Genomic DNA, 19,229 nt, shown 5'->3' with positions numbered 1-19,229 from the left:
AAAGTTTTATTGGAGTTTCAGCTTCAGCATCAGTTCTTCCAATGAACACCCAGGACTGATCTCCTTTAGGATGGACTGGTTGGATCTCCTTGTGGTCCAAGGGACTCTCAAGAGTCTTCTCCAACACCACAGTTCAAAAGGATAACTTCTTCGGTGCTCAGCTTTCTTCACAGTCCAACTCTCACATCCACACATGACCACAGGAAAAACCACAGCCTTGACTAGACAGACCTTTGTTGGCCAAGTAATGTCTCTGCTTTTGAATATGCTATCTAACTTGGTCATAACTTTCCTTTCAAGGAGTAAGTGTCTTTTAATTTCATGGCTGCAATCACCACCTGCAGTGATTTTGGAGCCCCCCGAAATAAAATCTGACATTGTTTCTACTGTTTCCCCATGTATTTCCCATGGAGTGATGGGACCAGATGCTATGATTTTAGTTTTCTGAATGTTGAGCTTTAAGCCAACTTTTTCACTCTCCTCTTTCACTTTCATCAAGAGGCTTTTTAGTTCCTCTTCACTTTCTGCCATAAGGGTATGATCTCCTGCTGCTGCTGCTAAGTCGCTTCAGTCGTGTCCAACTCTGTGCGACCCCATAGAAGGCAGCCCACCAGGCTCCCCCGTCCCTGGGATTCTCCAGGCAAGAACACTGGAATGGGTTGCCATTTCCTTCTCCAATGCATAAAAGTGAAAAGTGAAAGTGAAGTCACTCAGTCATTTCTGACTCATAGTGACCCCATGGACTGCAGCCTACTAGGCTCCTCCGTCCATGGGATTTTTCAGGCAAGAGTACTGGAGTGGGGTGCCATTGCCTTCTCTGAAGGGTATGATCTGCTGCTGCTACTACTAAGTCACTTCAGTCGTGTCTGACTCTGTGCGACCCGGTAGATGGCAGCCCACTAGGCTCCCCCCTCCCTGGGATTCTCCAGGCAAGAACACTGGAGTGGGTTGCCAGTTCCTATCAGTACACTTCAAAAAGCAAAATTAGAAACACGTTGTAGACCACCATACTCACCAGCGCCCCCAGAGGACACTTGCAGCAGTTTCCAGTCACACCTGCTGCTCTCACTTCCTTCTACCTGAAGGCATTTTTTGGCTGCAGGGTGTGTTCTCCAGACTGCATGCAGAAATTGGGGGGAATACCGGGACACACATCTCTCTAAGAATCCCCAGATGGCTGAGCCCTTTGTCCCACAGTAACTCATTCATCAACACAACCTTTACTGGATTTCCTTTCTTCCCCAGTCCATTTCAGTCTCGCTGGGCTTTCTGGGATCACCTTCCAAATAAATTCCAGGCACCCAAATCCTGGTCTCATGATGTGCTTTGGGGAAACCCCAACTATGGCACAGTTTAACTATGGCGCTGAAGAAATGACTGGGAGTACTCCCTGGAGATTCATGAATTGGGAAAGAATTCAAGTAGGAGGATATTTAGTATCCTTCTGACACTTAGGTCCATGATTCTAGATCAAGAGTCAGCAAACTACAGCCCATGGCCCACAGGCACCCCCGTCCCCCACCTGTTTTTGTACAGCCTGTAAGCTAAGAATGGCTTTTACAATTTTAAATGGTTGGGGAAAAATCAAAACAAGAATAACGTTTTGTGGCCCATAAAAATGATATAAAACCCAGATTTCAACATCCATCAATGAAGTTTTATTGGAAACACAGCTACACTCATTCAGTCCCATACCATCTATGGCTGCTTTTACTCCATAACTGCAGGGTTGAGTAATTGCAACTTAAACCCTAACGAGTTTCAAACAAGTCGATCCTAAAGGAAATCAACCCTGAATATTCACTGGAAGGACTGATGCTGAAGCTGAAGCTCCAATACTTTGGCCATCTGATGCGAAGAGTCAACTCACTGGAAAGACTCGAATGCTGGGAAAGATTGAGGACAGGAGGAGAAGGGAGCAACAGAGGATGAGATGGTTGGATGGCATCACCAACTCAATGGACATAAGTTTGAACAAGCTCTGGGAGACAGTGAAGGACAGGGAAGGCTGGTGTACTGCAGTTCATGGGGTCACAAAGAGTTAGACACAACTTAGCAATTGAACAACAGCAACAGCTGAAACTCTATGGTCCGCAACACCCAAAACATTTACAGAAGGGTTTGCTGACCCCTATTCCAGATCATTATCCTGTGGGGACAAGAGGCGACCTTGTTGCCCCTGGGTGGACAGCCTATCACCAGACCTAGTATTGAGGGGTTTTTTGGATCAGCCACTCACATTTCCTTTTCTTACATCTCTGTGGCCTCCCTCTGCTCTCTGCAGGTACTTAGGACTCTTCTCCTGAGACATTAACGTTTTAACACCAGGAATAATTTTATTTTTAAAAGGACATGAGATCTTGTCTTCTCCCACACTCTGCCCACTGTCCCAGGTGGTTTCATCCACTCTGGATGGCTTCATTCAGTAACTGATTTCTCCCCAAACCAAACCAAATCCCTGGACCAAGATCATGTCCTGAGATCTCAGACCAACACTCAAATGTCTGTTCAATATTAGATTCAGATCGGGTTGGGGACGTGGGTTTTACCGCTTACCAGTGGTGTAACCTTGAGCAAGGCATATAGTTGTCCAGGGCATCAATTTCATCACCTGTCAAAGGTGAAAACCATCCTGCCTCGCCTGCCAGGATTTCTGTGCTAACTGGACGCAAGGAGAGCTGCCCACGAAACACTGCCACCCGGCCCCAGCCTACTTCTCCAGCATATTATTACAGTAATAGACCTCTGCTTCCTCCACACGCCCTGCACACTGGCTCTTCTTGAGCTCCTTGACTTTGCTACCTGTCGGCCTTTGCACATGCTGTTTTTCCTCCCTGGAACATTTTTTCCCCATCCCACCCTCTGTCTGGCTGCTTCTCAGCCTTTTTAACCCTCAATCCAAGACAGGCCCCTTCTGTATGCCTCTCCATCTTTGTGCTGGATTCTCTCACTGCATGTGCAGTAATTTCTAATTAGAGTCAATTCTCATTATTCACAGTGGTTATGTTCTCTGAAGCTGCCATGAACACGAAATTAGCAAATACTGAACCACTGCTCCTAAAGAGAAAAACCTAAGGGTAGGTTTCTGCAAGCCTCTGGTCACATTTTCCTCAACAGATCAATACCTAACCTTGTTTTATGTGTGTTTCTGTTTCATTACCCTTATTTAATATATATTGTTGATTCACTGACATTGAACTCACAGCCAGTACCACTACAACTCAGGCCTGAACAAAGCTTATCAAATACACATTTTCCCCATAAGGCACAACACAGCCTTCCTGGGCTTGGGAACGCTAGATAGCAGCACTTCAGCAGTATGTTTGGGGACTGATTTTTTTTTTTCCAAACTTATTTTTAATTGAAGGAAAATTGCTTCACAATATTGTGTTAGAAAGAAAGTTAAGTCACTCATTTGTGTCCAACTCTTTGCAACCCTATGCACTGTGGCCTGCCAGGCTCCTCTGTCCGTGGAATTCTCCAGCAAGAGGACTGGAGTGCGTTGCCATTTCCTTGGGCTCTGCCTTACATCAACATGAGTCGGCCAGAGGTATTCGTGTGTCCCCTCCCTCTTTGACCTCCTTCCCACCTCCCACCCCATCCTATCCCTCTAGGTTGTTAGAGAGCCCCGGGTTGAGTTCCCTTGAGTCATGCGGCAAATTGGTCCTGGGGGTGATTTTTAAACAGCAAAATCACCAACAAAAAAATGCGAAAACAACAAAAAACAACCCATGGCACTAAACAGACCATAAAAGGGATGCTTGCTCACAGTTCTGAGAGTCGGAACAAGAAGGCAGGGTCATCTCGTTTCGACCTCGGGTGGGAACAAGTGTGTTGAGCGACTCGAATTTTCTGCCATCCTGTTCACGGCCATGAATGACCATGAGAAGTGCTGCAGATACCGATTTGGGGGTTACAAATCAATTTTAGCGAGTGGGAGAATTCGCAAATACAGAGTCTGCAAACAAGGAGGATCCACTGTACTTCCTTCTCATTTCTCTCATTCACTAGAGTGTGAGTTCACTGAGGGCTGGTTTGCCTCTTACCCACTGTTGGATCTGTAGCATCTGGATTACAACCTGGCACACAGTAGGCTTTCCACAAGACATCCAGTTTAAATGAACCCATGAGTCAGTTCTGTGAAAGTGCTCCACTGGAAGCAATGCCAGCTAGTGATTGCGGAGGAGGCACCATGAGCTGCCCTGTGTAATGTGCTTTTTCTATGTTCCCTCCATCAAAAAGGGAACCAGCAACTCATTGTACTTTTGCCATGGGCTCTAGAATCAAACTGCCTGGGTTCAAACACAGGATCTGCTTCTAATTAATTATTTAACTCTGAGCACGTTCCTTGGCCTCTCTGAGCCCCAGCTTCCTCGGCTATCAAACGGGGTAGGTAGTATAGTTAATGTCTTATGGGTCAGGGTGAGGAGTAGATGTGCCCACACACAGGAAGCATTTAGCATCGTGCCAGGCACAGGTGAGCACTTGGGAAACATTACCTCTTGTGGTCAATAATTTCCATGGCAAATCTAAGAGTTTTATACGATCATACCCATTTTGCAGATGAAGAAACTGAGGCTAAGGGTGATTCTATGAGTTTTTGAGGGCCACACAGCCCAAGGAGGCCTGGCTCTGGGAACTCTAAGCCTGCTGCTGCTACTGCTAAGTCACTTCAGTTGTGTCCGACTCTGTGCAACCCCATAGACGGCAGCCCATCAGGCTCCCCCGTCCCTGGAATTCTCAAGGCAAGAACACTGGAGTGGGTTGCCATTTCCTTCTCCAATGCATGAAAGTGAAGAGTGAAAGTCCTAGCAACCCCATGGACTGCAGCCTACCAGGCTCCTCCGTCCATGGGATTTTCCAGGCAAGAGTACTGGAGTGGGGTGCCATTGCCTTCTCCGACTCTAAGCCTAGGCTCACTGTAAACATAGCATTTACTAAAATGATGAGGGCTGCTCCAGGAGGCCCCTTGAACTTCTATGGGATCAGGGTAAGGAAAAGCCCCCTTTTCCCCAAGAGTCTTCTCTCATATTCTACATCTGTGTCTTTCTGTTCCCTGCCCACTTTCGAGTTCAACCCTTTCAGTACCAGCCCTGTTGGGAGGGAGGATGTTGGTTTGTTATCTTGGCTTTGACAGCTCAAAGGCGGAGATATTTCCTGCTTAAAAGACTCCCTGAAGAAGGAGGAGGAGGAGGAGAATCAGCATTGTGGGCTGCAACAACCGTCTTCCTTTTCCTCCAACCCTTTGGGTCAAGGGTCCTCACCCTTAGCTGCTAGTTGGAATCGCTGGGAAGCTCTGAAATATCCAGAGGTCCAAGGCCCCAGCCCAGACCACTTCCATCTGAGCCTCGGAGCGGGGTGGGGTGGAGGGCTACGGGGCATCGGCATTTTTTTCATGCTCCCCCAAGCGATTCCAGCGTGCAGGCAAGTTGGAGAAATGGTGCTTTTGGATCAGCCCTCGGCTCCAACGCTGAAGTCGATTTGGGGAGCAGTAACTCTTTTCTCCTCCTAGGACTGGCTGCTGGGGGATTCGGGCAGGCTCTCCAGAGGAACCAGCCAGTGGAGGATGTTTGCGTGCGAGCGATCTGGCGTCCAGCTGTGCCCCGAGGCCCAGCTTGGAGACGGCGGGTCTCCGGGTCCCCGCAGGCAACGACACGTGCGGCCGCTCCGACCTGTCTGGTTATCTACCGAGACCGCCAGCCGACCTCGGCGGCCGCCGCGCGGCCCACCCCGACCACAGAGGTTCGCAGGAAACGCCCGGGGCCCGGGAATTCCTACCTTGGCTGCGGGCGCTGCCCTCCGGTCCCCGGAATCCTGCGACTCCGGTTCGATCTGTCGCCGGGGCTCCGCGGTCGCTTTCGTCTGCGCCCGAGAGGCGCCCACTAGAGCGCAGGCGCCACCTAGTGGGCGCGGGGCGGAGGCGCGGGGACCGGGCGGGGAGGTGGGAGAGCGGTAGGTCCCGGGCGGAAATGCTGCCCCGGCTGCCCACGTGGGCGGTTTTCCAGCACGCTGCGCACCCTGGGCGCAAATCCCGGCTGGGTGGGATCACCTTCACTCCCTAGAGGGCACTGGAACCTGAACTTGCTGAACTTTCTCTTGGGGGCACGGAGAGGCAGCCAGGCCTTGGCTGCTGGCCTGAGATCCATTCTGGGATTTTCCTGGCCGCACTCAGGGATCTTGCCTTTCATCCAGAAGCTTTCAGTACACCCCGATTTGGCAGAGCCGAATCTTTTAAATATATTGCGAGCATCAGAAGATGCAAGGGACTGGGCCTCTCTCAAACCCAGGGAGGCTTTGCCCTACTAGCGATTCTTTCTTTTAGCCCCGCCCCCACCCCCACCCCACACCGCCCCCACCCCACGCCACCCCCCATTTCCTATCCTCCCACCCCCTAGCAGTTACCTTTCTTTCCCTGTTATTAAATATCCAGTCTGTATCACACCCTGTGTATAAAGTCCAGAGACACAGGCTCCTAAGGAGTTGGCAATGCAAGTTATATTTCTGACCCGGGCGCCTTTGACATTGACATTTCTTTGGTTGGAGCCGTCCTGGCACTGCTGGACATTTACATCTCTGATTCCTTGGCGCTAAATGCCAGTAGCCACCCTGAAGTCATTGTGACAACCAAAACCACCCCTTCATATTTCCAATTGTCTCCTGGGTTGGGGGAGCACCGCCCTAGGCTGAGAACCCGTTCGCTGCTTATTAAGGTCAGGAAAATGGTGAATTATTGAAAGTGTGTACATTTCATGTATTTTTATTCCTCCAACCCATGTTAACTGAGTACTTACTATGCACCAGATACTTTCTTATGAATAGAAGATACTAGAAAGGACAAAACACCTTGAAGTCTCTGCCCTTGTTGAATTCACGTTTATGTAACAAATTAACTTTTAGCACACACACAGATGCAATGCAATGTAATTGAGCTCTTGGCAGGATAAGTACAGGTTTTTGTTTTGTTTTTTTTTAATGTAGCAATCGATAGGGCACCATAAGTGGAGAGTGCCCTGGTGATGGAGGCAAGTTTGGCAAGTCTTCTTTTAAGGCAGTTTATCTCTGGGGTGATAGTTGGGGAGAAGTTGACCAAAGTGGAAATATTAGAGACAATTAGTGACAGTGAGACCTGGGTCATTCTCCCACCCCCACCCCTACCTGCCTGTGCCTGTTTAAACTTTGGTCTCTCTGTACTGGTGTCATCTGGTCAAAGTGACCATCGAGGACAGAAGGAGGGGGAGGGAGGATTATCTATGGGCAGTACCTGGAGTGACGAGGGTGTGTGTGTGTGTGTGATGTAGGGGCCACCCCCAGCCTACCCAGGTCCGGTTCGTGCCCTGGTCAAGGTAAGTCTATCAGAGAAGTGCTGACAGGTACACTTCCCATTCTGCCACTTTAAAGTGTCTCTGAGTCACTTTCATGCCTTGCAGGAGCTCCCTTCTCCACCCCACACACCACCCTCCTGTGCCCCAACGCTTGCCCAGGCAAGGACCTAGCTTTAGAGCATAACCTCTGCGATTCTGATGCCAGGCATCACCTGATGAGGTTAAAGGTTTCCTAAAGAATTTCTCCTCTGAGTTCTTCTAGTATTCTGTTCATTCCACTAATTACAGAGTTTGGGGGACTGTGGTTGTCAACAGGTCTGTTTTTATCCACAGGTTCTCCATAAATGATCTCCTTGAGGGCCCGAGCCATGTTTGATAGGTAGAAGTAGTGTCAATAATAATAAAAATAATTTGTAACATATTAAAGTGAAGTCAGTCATGTCTGACTCTTTCCGACCCCATGGACTGTTGGTTCCCAGTCTCCTCCGTCCATGGGATTTTCCAGGTAAGAGTACTGGAGTGGGTTGCCATTTCCTTCTTCAGGGGATCTTCCTAATCCAGGGATAGAAGCTGGGTCTCCTGCATTGTAGGCAGACGCTTTACTGTCTGAGCTACCTGGGAAGTCTTGTAACATATTAGGCACTAAGAATTTTATTTGGCTGTGCAGCTTGTGGGATCTTAGTTCCCCAATCAAGGATTGAACCCAGGCCCTTCGTGGTGAAAGCATGGAGTCCTAACCAGTGGACCACCAAGGAATTCCCAGCACTAAGAATTTTTTAAAAATTATTTTTAAACATTTATTTTGGCTGCTTTGGTGTAGTTGCAGCACAAGGGACCTTTGTCGCATCATGCAGGATCTTTTCTCTCTAGCTGTGGTGATCGGGCTCCAGGGCCCGCGGGCTCGGTAGTTGTGGTGTTTGGGCTTAGTTGCTCAGTGGTTGCAACACACAGGCTTAGTTGCCCCATGGCATGTGGGATCTTAGTTCCCCGACCAGGGAGCGAACCTGTGTCCCCTGCACTGCAAGGCAGATTCTTAACCACTGGACCCCCAGGAAAGTCCTGGCACTCAGAATTTAGATCGACTGGTTTAATAATAATAATCCTATGAAGCAATCACTATTATTTCACCCATTTTATTGAAGAAGGAACTGAGGCCCGTAATGCTTAAGTAATTGCTGTTGGGTAGGAGAGTTAGCAAGTGGTGTGGCCAAGACCTGAATTTGGATTGCCCGCCTGCACAGCCTTTGCCTTCGAGCACTTCACTACTGTTGACCGAGCACCTGGACAGCCATGCTGGACACTGTGTCTTAGACATGGGGCAGGATGGACAAGGGCCTCTCATCTGCATCCCTCTGTGCTCCTGTTCTGTCCATTCTTTCCTTCAAAGGGAGAATTTTCTTTGCTGCATTTTGTTTTTTAATAAATTCATGCTGTGAGATGTAACCTATTTTTTTAGTAGGTAAGAGCTTGTTTGTGTTCCAGAATGATGCTCCATTATAGAAGGTGAGGGGAAGCCCCTGGCAGTCTAGTGGTTCAGATTCAGGGCTTTCACTGAGGGTTCAATCCCTGGGCAGGGAATTAAGATCCCTCAACCTGGGTGGAGAGCCCCACCCCCCAAAAGAGGGTGAGAATCCTCTACCCGTCAAGGTGGTGGAGCTAGAAATGGGGGCACTGGGGGCATGGGCAGGAAGTAAGGACCCTGGCAGAAGGAGGGGTAGAGAAGGAAGGAGGCGAGGATGCCAGAGACCAACAGGAAAGGGGCTGGTACCCATCCCAGGAAGGGCGCTTGATCTTGTGAGGCTGGCCCTTGCACTGAATGGCAACTTGACTTTGGGGGCCCTAGTATGTTCATGGCAGAAGTAAGGTTGGTTACTTTCTGGTCATGGACTGCACATGCAAACCCTGCCAGATATGAGATGTATTAGCAGGATGACATATATGCCGTGTCACTGATTCTTTCCAAAAGCCCGGGAAGCTGAGAGTCAGAGAGGTTAAACAACATGCTGTACCTGTACAGCATGTGCACTATAGAGTTGGTTTTCAGTCTCCAGTCCCTCTCATGCTGAGTCGGGATGCTTCTTTTTATTTGTTTATTTGGCCGCGTCAAATCAGAATTGTGGCATGAGAGATTAATCTTCATAGCGGCCTGTGGATCTTTAGCTGTGACATGTGAACTCTTAGTTTCAACATGTGAGATCTAGTTCCTTGACCAGGAATGAACCTGGGGCGCCTGAGGAGTCTTGGCCACTGGACCACCAGGGAAGTTCCTGAATCTGATGCTTCTAACCCTATTAGTCGCTCAGTCATGTCCAACTCTTTGCAACCCCATGGATTGTAGGGTGCCAGGCTGCTTTGTCCTTGAGATTGCCCAGGCAAGAATACTGGAGTGGGTATTTCTTCCTCTAGGGGATCTTCTTGACCCAGGGATCGAACTCACGTCTTTTGCACCTCTTGCATTGGCAGGCAGTTCTTCACCGCTGAGCCACGGGGGTTATTAGCTGTCTTTCCACAAACGAATGATGAAATGAACTGAACTCCTCAGGACGGATTTGCCTTCTTCGTTTGGGCCAGGATATCAGTTCCTCCTCTACCAGCTAATTTTCTGCTCATCCTTCTGGGTCCATCTCTGGGAAACCGCTCCCTCTCCCTCTTTTCCAACGTGCCCTTTTCCCTGTATTACAGCACTGCATTCTGCCTCACAGTTTAATTCCCTGCAGAGATGTTGCCTCCCCCTGCAGATTCTGTGCCCTTGAGAACATGATCCACGTGGATTGTGCTAAATGATTTCTTTACTCGCCACATCCGCTCTCCTTTTCTACCCTGCTCTGCATCCTGGGGGACTGACCTAAACGAGCAAGAGCCAAAGGCTTCTGTGTCCACTGGCTTCAAGTTGGGTTTGGCCGACAGGAGACCTGGGAGGGACTAGAGGGAGAGAGGACAGTGAGGTTGGGATGCTTATGGCCCAGCTCCCTTCCTGCAGGGTGCTTGGGCTGGCCACGCCCCTGCCTATAGCCAGAGCTTTCAAGTTATCTTCATAGAACCCCCTCTGCCTGCACATCCAGGCCTCCTTAATGGAAATTCACTACGGTTCTGGAAAGCACATGGCACCCCAAATGGAACCTTGTACCATGTGGCTCAACAAACATCTGTCAAGGTAAATTAGGGGCAGGTGTGTTTGTTTGTTCAAATGAAAAGCAGGAGAGAAAGGATTTTGAATGATCTGGAGTACTAGGACCAGATGGCAAATAAGCCCCTAGGCTCCTGGCAAAACAGTTTTTATTTATTTTTATTTGCTTGTTTGGATGCTCTTAACATTTTTTTTTTGGTTAAATTAATATACAGCAAATTTGATTTTAAAAACATTTTGGTGTACAGTTCTATGAATTTGAGCACGTGTATAGATTTGTGTAACTAGCACCACAAACAGGACACAGAAAACCAAAAAAAACTCTTTCAAGCTATAACTCTGTAGTGACACCGCTGATCTGTTCTCCATCTTTATATATGGTGCGTGCTAAGTCACTTCAGTCGTGTTCTACTCTATGTGACCCTATGGAGTGTAGCCCGCCAGGCTCCTCTGTCCATGGGGATTTTCCAGGCAAGAATACTGGGCTGGGTTGCCGTGCCCTCTTCCAAGGGATCTTCCCGACCCAGGGAGGGAACCCACATCTCTTATGTTTCCTGCATTGGTAGGTAGGTTCTTTACCACTAGTGCTATCTGGGAAGCCCTATATATCCTTGTACATACATATATATGTATATATAAATATATATATATATATATATATATATATATATATAGTTTTTTGCCTGATTGGCATGTGGGATCTTAGTTCCCTGACCAGAGATTGAATCCGTACCCCCTTGCTGTGGAAGCACAGAGTCTTAACTGCTGGATGCCAGGGAAGTTCTCTCTATCCTTATATTTTTGTCTTTCTGAGAATGTCATGTAAGTGAAATCAGCAGTAGATAATCTTTTGAGACTGGCTTCTTTTACTCATGAATATCTTTGAAATTCATCAAATCTGTTACATGTAACCGCAAGTTTCCCTTTTTATTGCTGAGTAATAATCTGTTGTATGAAGGTTTATCTGTCGTACCACTCTTTATCCATTCACATTTGGATTGTTTCTGCTGCTAAGTCACTTCGGTCGTGTCTGACTCTGTGCGACCCCATGGACAGCAGCCCACCAGGCTCCCCCATCCCTGGGATTCTCCAGGCAAGAACACTGGAGTGTGTTGCCATTTCCTTTTCCAATGCATGAAAGTGAAAAGTGAAAGTGAAGTCGCTCAGTCGGGTCCGACTTTTGTGACCCCATGGACCACAACCCACCAGGCTCCTCCAGCCACGGGATTTTCCAGGCAAGAGTACTGGAGTGGGGTGCCATTGCCTTCTCCAGGATTGTTTCTAATTATTGATTATTAATAGAGCTGCTCTAAATGTTCATGTACAGGTTTTCATGTGAGCACAGGTTTTCTGGATTTCAAAAAGGCAGGGGAACCGAAGATCAATTGCCAACGTCCATTGGGTCATAGAAAGAGCAAGAGAGTTCCAGAAAAGCATCTACACCTACATTATTGACTATGCCAAAGCCTTTGACTATGTGGATCACAACAAACTGTGGACAATTCTTCAAGAGATGGGAATACCAGACCACCTTACTTGCCTCCTGAGAAATCTGTATGCAGTCAAGAAGCAATAGTTAGAACCAGACATGGAACAACGGACTGTTGTTCCAAATTGGGAAAGGAGTACATCAAGGCCGTATATTGTCACCCTGCTTATTTAACTTATATGCGGAGTACATCATGGAAAATGCTGGACTGGATGAGCCCAAGCTGGAATCAAGATTGCCAGGAGAAATATCAATAACCTCAGATATGCAAATGACACCACCCTTATGGCAGAAAGCAAAGAGGAACTAAAGAGCCTGTTGGTGAAAGTGAAAGAGAGTGAAAAAACTGGCTTAAAACCCAGCATTCAGAAAACGAAGATCATGGCATCCGGTCCCATCACTTCATAGCAAATAGATGGGGAAACAATGGAAACAGTGACAGACTTTATTTTGGGGGGTTCTAAAATCACTGCAGATGGTGACTGCAACCATGAAATTAAAAGACGCTTGTTCCTTAGAAGAAAAGCTATGACCAACCTAGACAGCATATTAAAAAGCAGAGACATTACTTTGCCAACAAAGGTCTGAATAATCAAAGCTATGGTTTTTCCAGTAGTCATATATGGATATGAGAGTTGGATCATAAAGAAAACTGAGTGCCAAAGAATTGATGCTTTTGAACTGTGGTGTTGGAGAAGACTCTTGAGAGTCCCTTGGACAGCAAAGAGATCCAACCAGTCACTCCTAAAGGAAATCAGTCCTGAATATTCATTGGAAGAACTGATGCTGAAGCTGAAGCTCCAATACTTTGGCCACCCGATGTGAAGAACCGACTCATTGGAAAAGATCCTGATGCTGGGAAAGATTGAAGGCGGGAGGAGAAGGGGACAACAGAGGATGGGATGGTTGGATGTCATCACCGACTCAATGGACATAAGTTTGAGCAAACTCTGGCAGTTGGTGAGGGACAGGAAAGCCTGGTGTGATGCAGTCCACGGGGTCACAAAGAGTTGGACACGACTGAGTGACTCAACTGAACTGATAGGTTTTTATTTCCCTTAGGTAATGTTAAGGATTGAATGTGTCCCTCCCCAAATTCATATGTTAAATTTAATCCCCAACGTGACTGCATTTGGAGATTGGGCCTTTAGAGCTTCCTTGGTGGCTTAGTGGTAAAGAATTTGCCTGCAGTGCAGGAGATGCAGGAGATGTGGGTTTGATCCCTGGGTTGGGAAGATCATCTGGAGAGGGAAATGGCAACCCACTCCAGTATTCCTGCCTGGGAAATCCCATGGAGAGAGGAGCCTGGTGAGCTGCAGTCCATAGTGTCACAAAGAGTCAGATACAACTGAGCATGCGAGCATGCACCGAGGTCATTAGGTGTGATGGGGTCCTAATCCCATTGAATTAGTGTCCTTATAAGAGAAAGGGCCTGCAGAGTTCTCTCTCTTTGTGAGTGCAGGGGAAAGGCCATGTAAATATACATCAGGAAGGTGGCTGTCTACAAACCAGGAAAAAAATATCCCTCCAGAAACGAAACTTGCCCACACCTTGCTTATGGATGTCTTAACCTACAGAACTGGGAGAAAATGTCTATTGTTTAGGTTACCAATTTGGTGGCATTTTTTTATGGCCGCCTGAGCAGACTGCTATGGGTAAATAGTCTATGGTAAGTGTATGTTTAACCGTATGAGAAGCTGCCGGACTGTTTTCCAGAGTGATGTTACCATTTTGCATTCCCACCAGGAACATATGAGAGTTCTGGTTGCCCTGAAGCTTTGCCAACATGTGACATCAGTAGTTTTTATTTGTAATTTTTTTAACCAGGGATTTAGTTTAGTTTGCCAACCCTGGATTGAACTGGGAACCTTGCATTAGGAGCAGGGAGTCTTAACCACTTGCTTGACCACCAGCAAGTCCCTATCTGTTCTTTTTTTTTTTTTTTAATATTTATTAATTGTTTTTTTGGTTGCATCAGGTCTTAGTTGTGGCACGTGTATCTTCACTGTGTAACATGGGATTCTTCTTCATGACGCTTGGGTTCAGTGGTTGCAACACACGGTCTAGCTGCTCCAAGGCATACGGGATCCCAGTTCCCCGACCAGGGATCGAACCTGGGTCCCTGGCACAGTAAGGTGGACTCTCAACCACTGGACCACAAGGGGAGTCTCCCTATTTGTTCTGTATGTTGATATCTTCTGCATGCTATGTTGTATAGGTAATAAAAGTTAAGAAGGCATTTTAAAGCTGAAAATGCATTGAAATTATCCTACCGAAGTCCTATCCATTATTGGGTGGTCCATACCCCATTTCTCTTTCCTTGTCTTTTCACTGGCCTCATTCTGTTCCTAGGGCAATGTCCCCTAGGCAGAGCCAGCTAGTGATCTGGCCAATTACAGTCTTCATCAGAGGTGAATCCATTTCTGAAAAAATTAGGGAAGAGGTTAGGTGTGGGCAAGTCTGGCTTCATGGGCCTTTATGCTTTATTTAAAGTTCTACTGTCACCGTCTTGAAATTCTTAGTAATTTTTGAACAAGGGCCCACATTTTAATTTCACATGGGCCCCACGATTGTGTAACCTGTCCTGGGTGTGGGCATCACGGGCAAGGCAAGGCTTCTCACCAGATTCACTCTGAAAAGGGCCCTCATCTGTTCTCACCAACCACACCTCTAAACTAAGCCAAGCCCAACCTGAGGGTTTTACCTGTCTCCTCGCTGCTCCTGTTGCCGGTCTTTTGTGCTGAGTTGGTATAAGCATGATTAATCTGGAGGTTTCACGAGAGAATCATTGGCTTAGCATCTCAGTATCGAATGACCATTTGCCTTAATTAGGGCCTCTAATTAATCGGAAGGCAAATGCAACCTCCTTCTCCCACCCTGACACCTCCAGACTGTACTTTGGGGTTTATATGGGAGAGGTAAATTGACAACATTAAATGTCTTCCTAATTGTCATTCTGCCAGCCTGGTTGGCAAGAAGCTCATTCAAAGGCAGGTGATTTATAGGGAAGGCTTACCACATTCTTGTGGATCACTGAGTGCCTAAATCCTGGAAGATAAATGGCATGAACCTAAGGCAGTGGGGGTGGGGCAGGGGGGGACAAGGACTGGGAAGATTCCAGAGCTTGCAGGCAGCATCCTGAACTGGCTGCCAGACACAGAGTTGACCTCAGGCCATTGACCTAACCACTCTGGACTCAATTATTTCACCTCTAGAGTGGCTTAATACTACTCCCGCGTGGGGCTGTCTGATTGTGACGAGTAAACGAGGGGACTTGTGTGAGATATCCGGGGCTGGCATGTACCCATCCCTCCATCAGTGAATGGGAGTTAGTGTCACTTTCGATGGCTTCGTGCATACTTGGAAAAGAGTACACTCTGTGCTTCTCTGAAAAGCTACATCATAGACCTGCCTGATATGCTTTCCAGCTTCCTGGGAGCTGGGCCAGAATTATCGGGCTCCTTTTGGAGTTAGGAAAAGAAAAGCAAGGTGATCAGAAATAAAATAGAAGTCAAATATAGAGTGTTTGGCTTCCCTGGTGGTTCAGTGGTTAAGAATCCACCTGCCAATGCAGGGGACATGAGTTGGATCCTTGATTTGGGAAGATCCCACATGCCTCAGAGCAACTAAGCCCATGTGCCACAGCTACTGAAGCCTGAAATCCCTAGAACCTGGTCTTCAAAATAACTGCAATGAGAAACCCACGCATGCAACTAGAGAAAGCCTGCTTGCAGCAACAAAGACCCAGCACCACCAAAAAAAAAAAAAACTTAAAAAATATATAGAAATTCGTTCACAGCTTTGAAAACCTTTACTCATATGTCCAGATTAAAAGAGCAATGACAGGCCTCCCAAACTGATGACACATATGATGGTGCATGAAGATGGTCTGATGGGGACTTTAAAATAAATGAGAATGGTAATAGAGTGGAATCTGAGGGACCCAAGTTCAAATCCCACCCCTGCTATTTCCTGGCTGTTAGACCTTAAATAAGTTATTCAGTCTTTCTGAATCTCAGTGTCTCCATCTGTTAAATGAAAGTTAAATAACACAACCTACCTCTTGGGATGGTTGTGATGAGAAAACAAGATGACGAATGTAAATTGTGCTTGGTACAGAGTAGCACTTGGTACCTGCTAATCTGCTTATTTATTTATTTGTTTATTTTTCTTCCAGTTTTATTGAGATATAACTGACATAGGGCTTCCCTGGTGGCTCAGTGGTAAGGAATCCGCCTGCCGTGCAGGAGGTGCAAGAGACTCAGGTTTGATCCCTGGGGTGGGAAGATTCCCTGGAGTAGGAAATGGCAACCCACTCCAGTATTCTTGCCATGGAAAATTCCATGGACCATGGAGTCTGGTGGGCTACAGTCCACGGGGTCGCAAAGAGCCCAACCCAACTGAGTAACTGAGCATGACTGATAGCACTGTATGAATTAAGGTATACAGCCTAATGTTTCGACTTTCCTATATCATGAAATAATTAGCACAATAAGATGAATGAACATCCATTCTCTCTTAAAGATACAACATTAAAGGAACAAAAAATTGTGTGTGTGTGTGTGATGAAAACTCTTAGGATTTACTGTTACCAACTTTCATATTTAACATAGCACCGTTAATGCTAGTTCTTTTCTTTACTTACTTGTTTGGGTAACCCCTGGAATCCAGGATCTTAGGACTTCCCTTCCCATTCTTCTTCAACTCTGGGTGGAGGTGGCATTCTAGGGTGGGGATGGCCTCCAAGTGGGGGGTCTGTGAGCCCGGGGAACTGAATATGACCCTGAGACAAGGAGGAAGGGCACAGCTAGTTGCTTAGTAACAGGGCTTTCTTTGCGTGAGAAGAGAGGCCTGGTGTTTACAGGTAACTAGGTGGGGGGTTGTAATTTGTAAAGAAGTTACAGGTTAAACAAAAGGGAATTCTTCTGATGGGATGAATAGGGCTTGGTTCTGAGAACTAGTTGGCTTAGCCGGAAGGGCCCCCTTCCAGGCTCAGCCCACCCCAGAGATGCAGAGGGAGGCGTTGTCATTATGCAGATTGGACTGGTGTCTCCCGGTGACCATGGAAACCAAACCCGTTCTCTTTCAGCTGTGCTCTGAGGAAGGGTTATTTAACTCTGGCCCCCGCGGATCAGCCGTACAGACCCTACTCACCGCAGGACCTCCCAGGGCGCTCGCCCTCTGCATCCAACTGAGATGGGGTGCCACTCCAGCAAGAGTACCGAGGTGGCGGGGGAGTCCCAGAAACCCGCAGAACAGCCCGAGGGAGAGGAGCCAAATGTGGGGGCTGGCCCAGAGGCCGCGGACGGCAGAGACACATCCTTGAAGGATGGCGCCCCGGAGCAGAAGAACTGAGATGCTTCTCTCTGGATTCGCGGACCCTCACCTCATCCCTGGAACTGCCTTTGGCCAGCGAAACTCGAGAGGAGCCCCGTCCTGAGAAGCTCCAAGGAGAAGGAGGAGAGGGAAATCCCCACCTTCGGGATCCAGCCTTCAGAAGTCACCTTCACCAGGCTTTGCTCTGGAGCTGTGAGGGGTCACAGCCCCGGTAGCCCTATTTCCCCAGCTCCCTGATAGACAGAGAGGATGAAAGAAGTCTTCTCACATGATGGGACTTTTCCCTGAGCCCCCTGGCTGACTGCTCTGACTCTGATCAATCTCTGCGGCTGAGATGTGATGATCCTGTGACCCCCCCATCCTTCCACGTGCTTCACTTTTCTGAACTCTGAAAGCTCTCTGGCCATAGTGCTGATGGGGATGTGTGGCTCTCAGTTTCTTGTTTTGTCTTGTTTTATCCCTCCCTCTCCTTTTTCTAACAGCTGGCTGAATAGCCAGTGCCCCTCACAGGAAGTTTTGGGGTTTGGCTCAGTCCACACTGTTTGTTTGAGCACTTCAATATTTAACTTGGAGAATTGTTAATGAGTTATGGGAACAATCAGAATCAGACTGTGATCATGGCAATGGAAGACAACAAGGCCTTGATCATCCAGTAAGTGGAACCCTGAGTACTGGTGGGAAGGAAGGAGGAGGGTTTCCCCATCCTGGTGTTTTAATCCCCAGAAAAATGCCCCTCTGCTGATGTTCCTGTGTGTCTTCCCATCAAGAGTCTGTCAGCCTGAACCCTCGAGTGTTTGAGCTCTCTGTATCCAGCCTTTGGAAATATTTCGCTGTTTACTCACATGTCTGTCAGCCTCTCTTTTTCCCCTCCTAGCGTGTGTTCTGTTTTTAATGCGACTCAGAAGCATTTTAATTTGAAATCAAACAGACATGTTTGCAAATAAATGATGACACAACACATCTGAAAGACAGGACTGGGGAGCTGAGATTAGCGGATCAGCAGGGAAGGGTGGGTGTAATTCAGTAGAACGTGAGTGAGAAACGGGGCTATGAGCCTTTGCTTGGTTTCAGACATCACGGTGAGGATTTACATGAGTGGTTTAATGTAACCACCACAACCATCCCCATTTAATAGATGAGAAGGTTGAGGCAGTAAGAGATTAAATAACTTGCCTGAGCGTGGCCAGCCAGGATGAGGCAAAACCCAGATTTGAGCCCCAGATTTGACTTCTCCCCAGCAGCTGAATTCACCCCTTCAGAGTCCTGCATAAAGTATGGGGGGTCTTTCCCACAAGTAAGTGGAAATCCATGTCCTGTTCCAGCCTGTGTGTAGTGGGCTCTTTACTCAATTGAATCTACTTGCCTATGGGGGAGGCAACTGGTCAACTAGGATCACCCACCCTCCCCCCCCACCACTTGCAGGCTGGGCGATGTTTTGTGTGCTTGCTCAGTTGTGTCTGACTCTTTGTGACCCCATGGACTGTAGCCCGCCAGTCTCCTCTGACCATGGGATTTTTCCAGGCAAGAATCCTGGAGCAGGTTGCCATGCCCTCCTCCAGGGGATCTTCCTGACCGAGGGATTGAACCTGTGTCCCCTGCACTGGCAGGTGGATTCTTTACCATTGTGCCACGGGTGATGCTTTGAGGGCTTTTTATTTATTACTCTGGGAGTGTGGGGTGTGCTGGGTGATGAGAAGCAGGGAGATGGAAGAATGGAGAAAAAGAGGCAGCATGCTACTGGAAATGACCCTTGTTTTGGCCATCAGAACCTCAGAAACGAAATAGGATTGTTTTGAGAAACTGGCAGTGGGGGTAAAGAGAAGAAGGACCAAAAGTAAAGCAATTTGGAAACGTTCCTTTTGCTTCAGCAGAGCCTGACGTCTTTCAAGGAGGGAGCAGGAGAGATGGGGCCTCCTCAGCTGGCCCGAAGCCCTGCTCTTTCCTGGGGGTAGGA

At 47.7% G+C, this 19,229-nt stretch overlaps 2 protein-coding genes across 2 annotated transcripts in view; one reads left to right on the top strand and one right to left on the bottom strand.

Annotated features, from left to right (window-relative positions):
- Positions 1-5,864, bottom strand: part of CHD9 (chromodomain helicase DNA binding protein 9) — a 229,178-nt gene extending 223,314 nt beyond the window's left edge. Inside the window, exon 1 of the mRNA XM_055552539.1 lies at positions 5,779-5,864. The gene's annotated coding sequence lies outside the window, so the exon portion shown is untranslated. The remainder of the gene's footprint in view (positions 1-5,778) is intronic.
- CHD9NB (CHD9 neighbor) lies at positions 5,611-18,265 on the top strand. Its single transcript, XM_055552550.1, has 2 exons — positions 5,611-5,742; positions 17,028-18,265. Exon 2 carries the CDS (start codon positions 17,135-17,137, stop codon positions 17,291-17,293), a length of 159 nt encoding a protein of 52 aa, XP_055408525.1. The 5' UTR covers positions 5,611-5,742; positions 17,028-17,134; the 3' UTR covers positions 17,294-18,265.
- Positions 18,266-19,229: the final 964 nt, after the last annotated feature.

This window comes from Bubalus kerabau, chromosome 17, assembly GCF_029407905.1.
Source record: "Bubalus kerabau isolate K-KA32 ecotype Philippines breed swamp buffalo chromosome 17, PCC_UOA_SB_1v2, whole genome shotgun sequence".
Lineage (NCBI taxonomy): Eukaryota > Metazoa > Chordata > Mammalia > Artiodactyla > Bovidae > Bubalus > Bubalus kerabau.
Note: the sequence above shows the minus strand (reverse complement) of the source record. Positions and strands in the feature narration are given on the sequence as shown.

Bases quoted from the DNA above. Each gene is read 5' to 3' on its own strand.
- CHD9NB (XM_055552550.1), top strand. From the start codon at position 17,135: ATGGGGTGCCACTCCAGCAAGAGTACCGAGGTGGCGGGGGAGTCCCAG.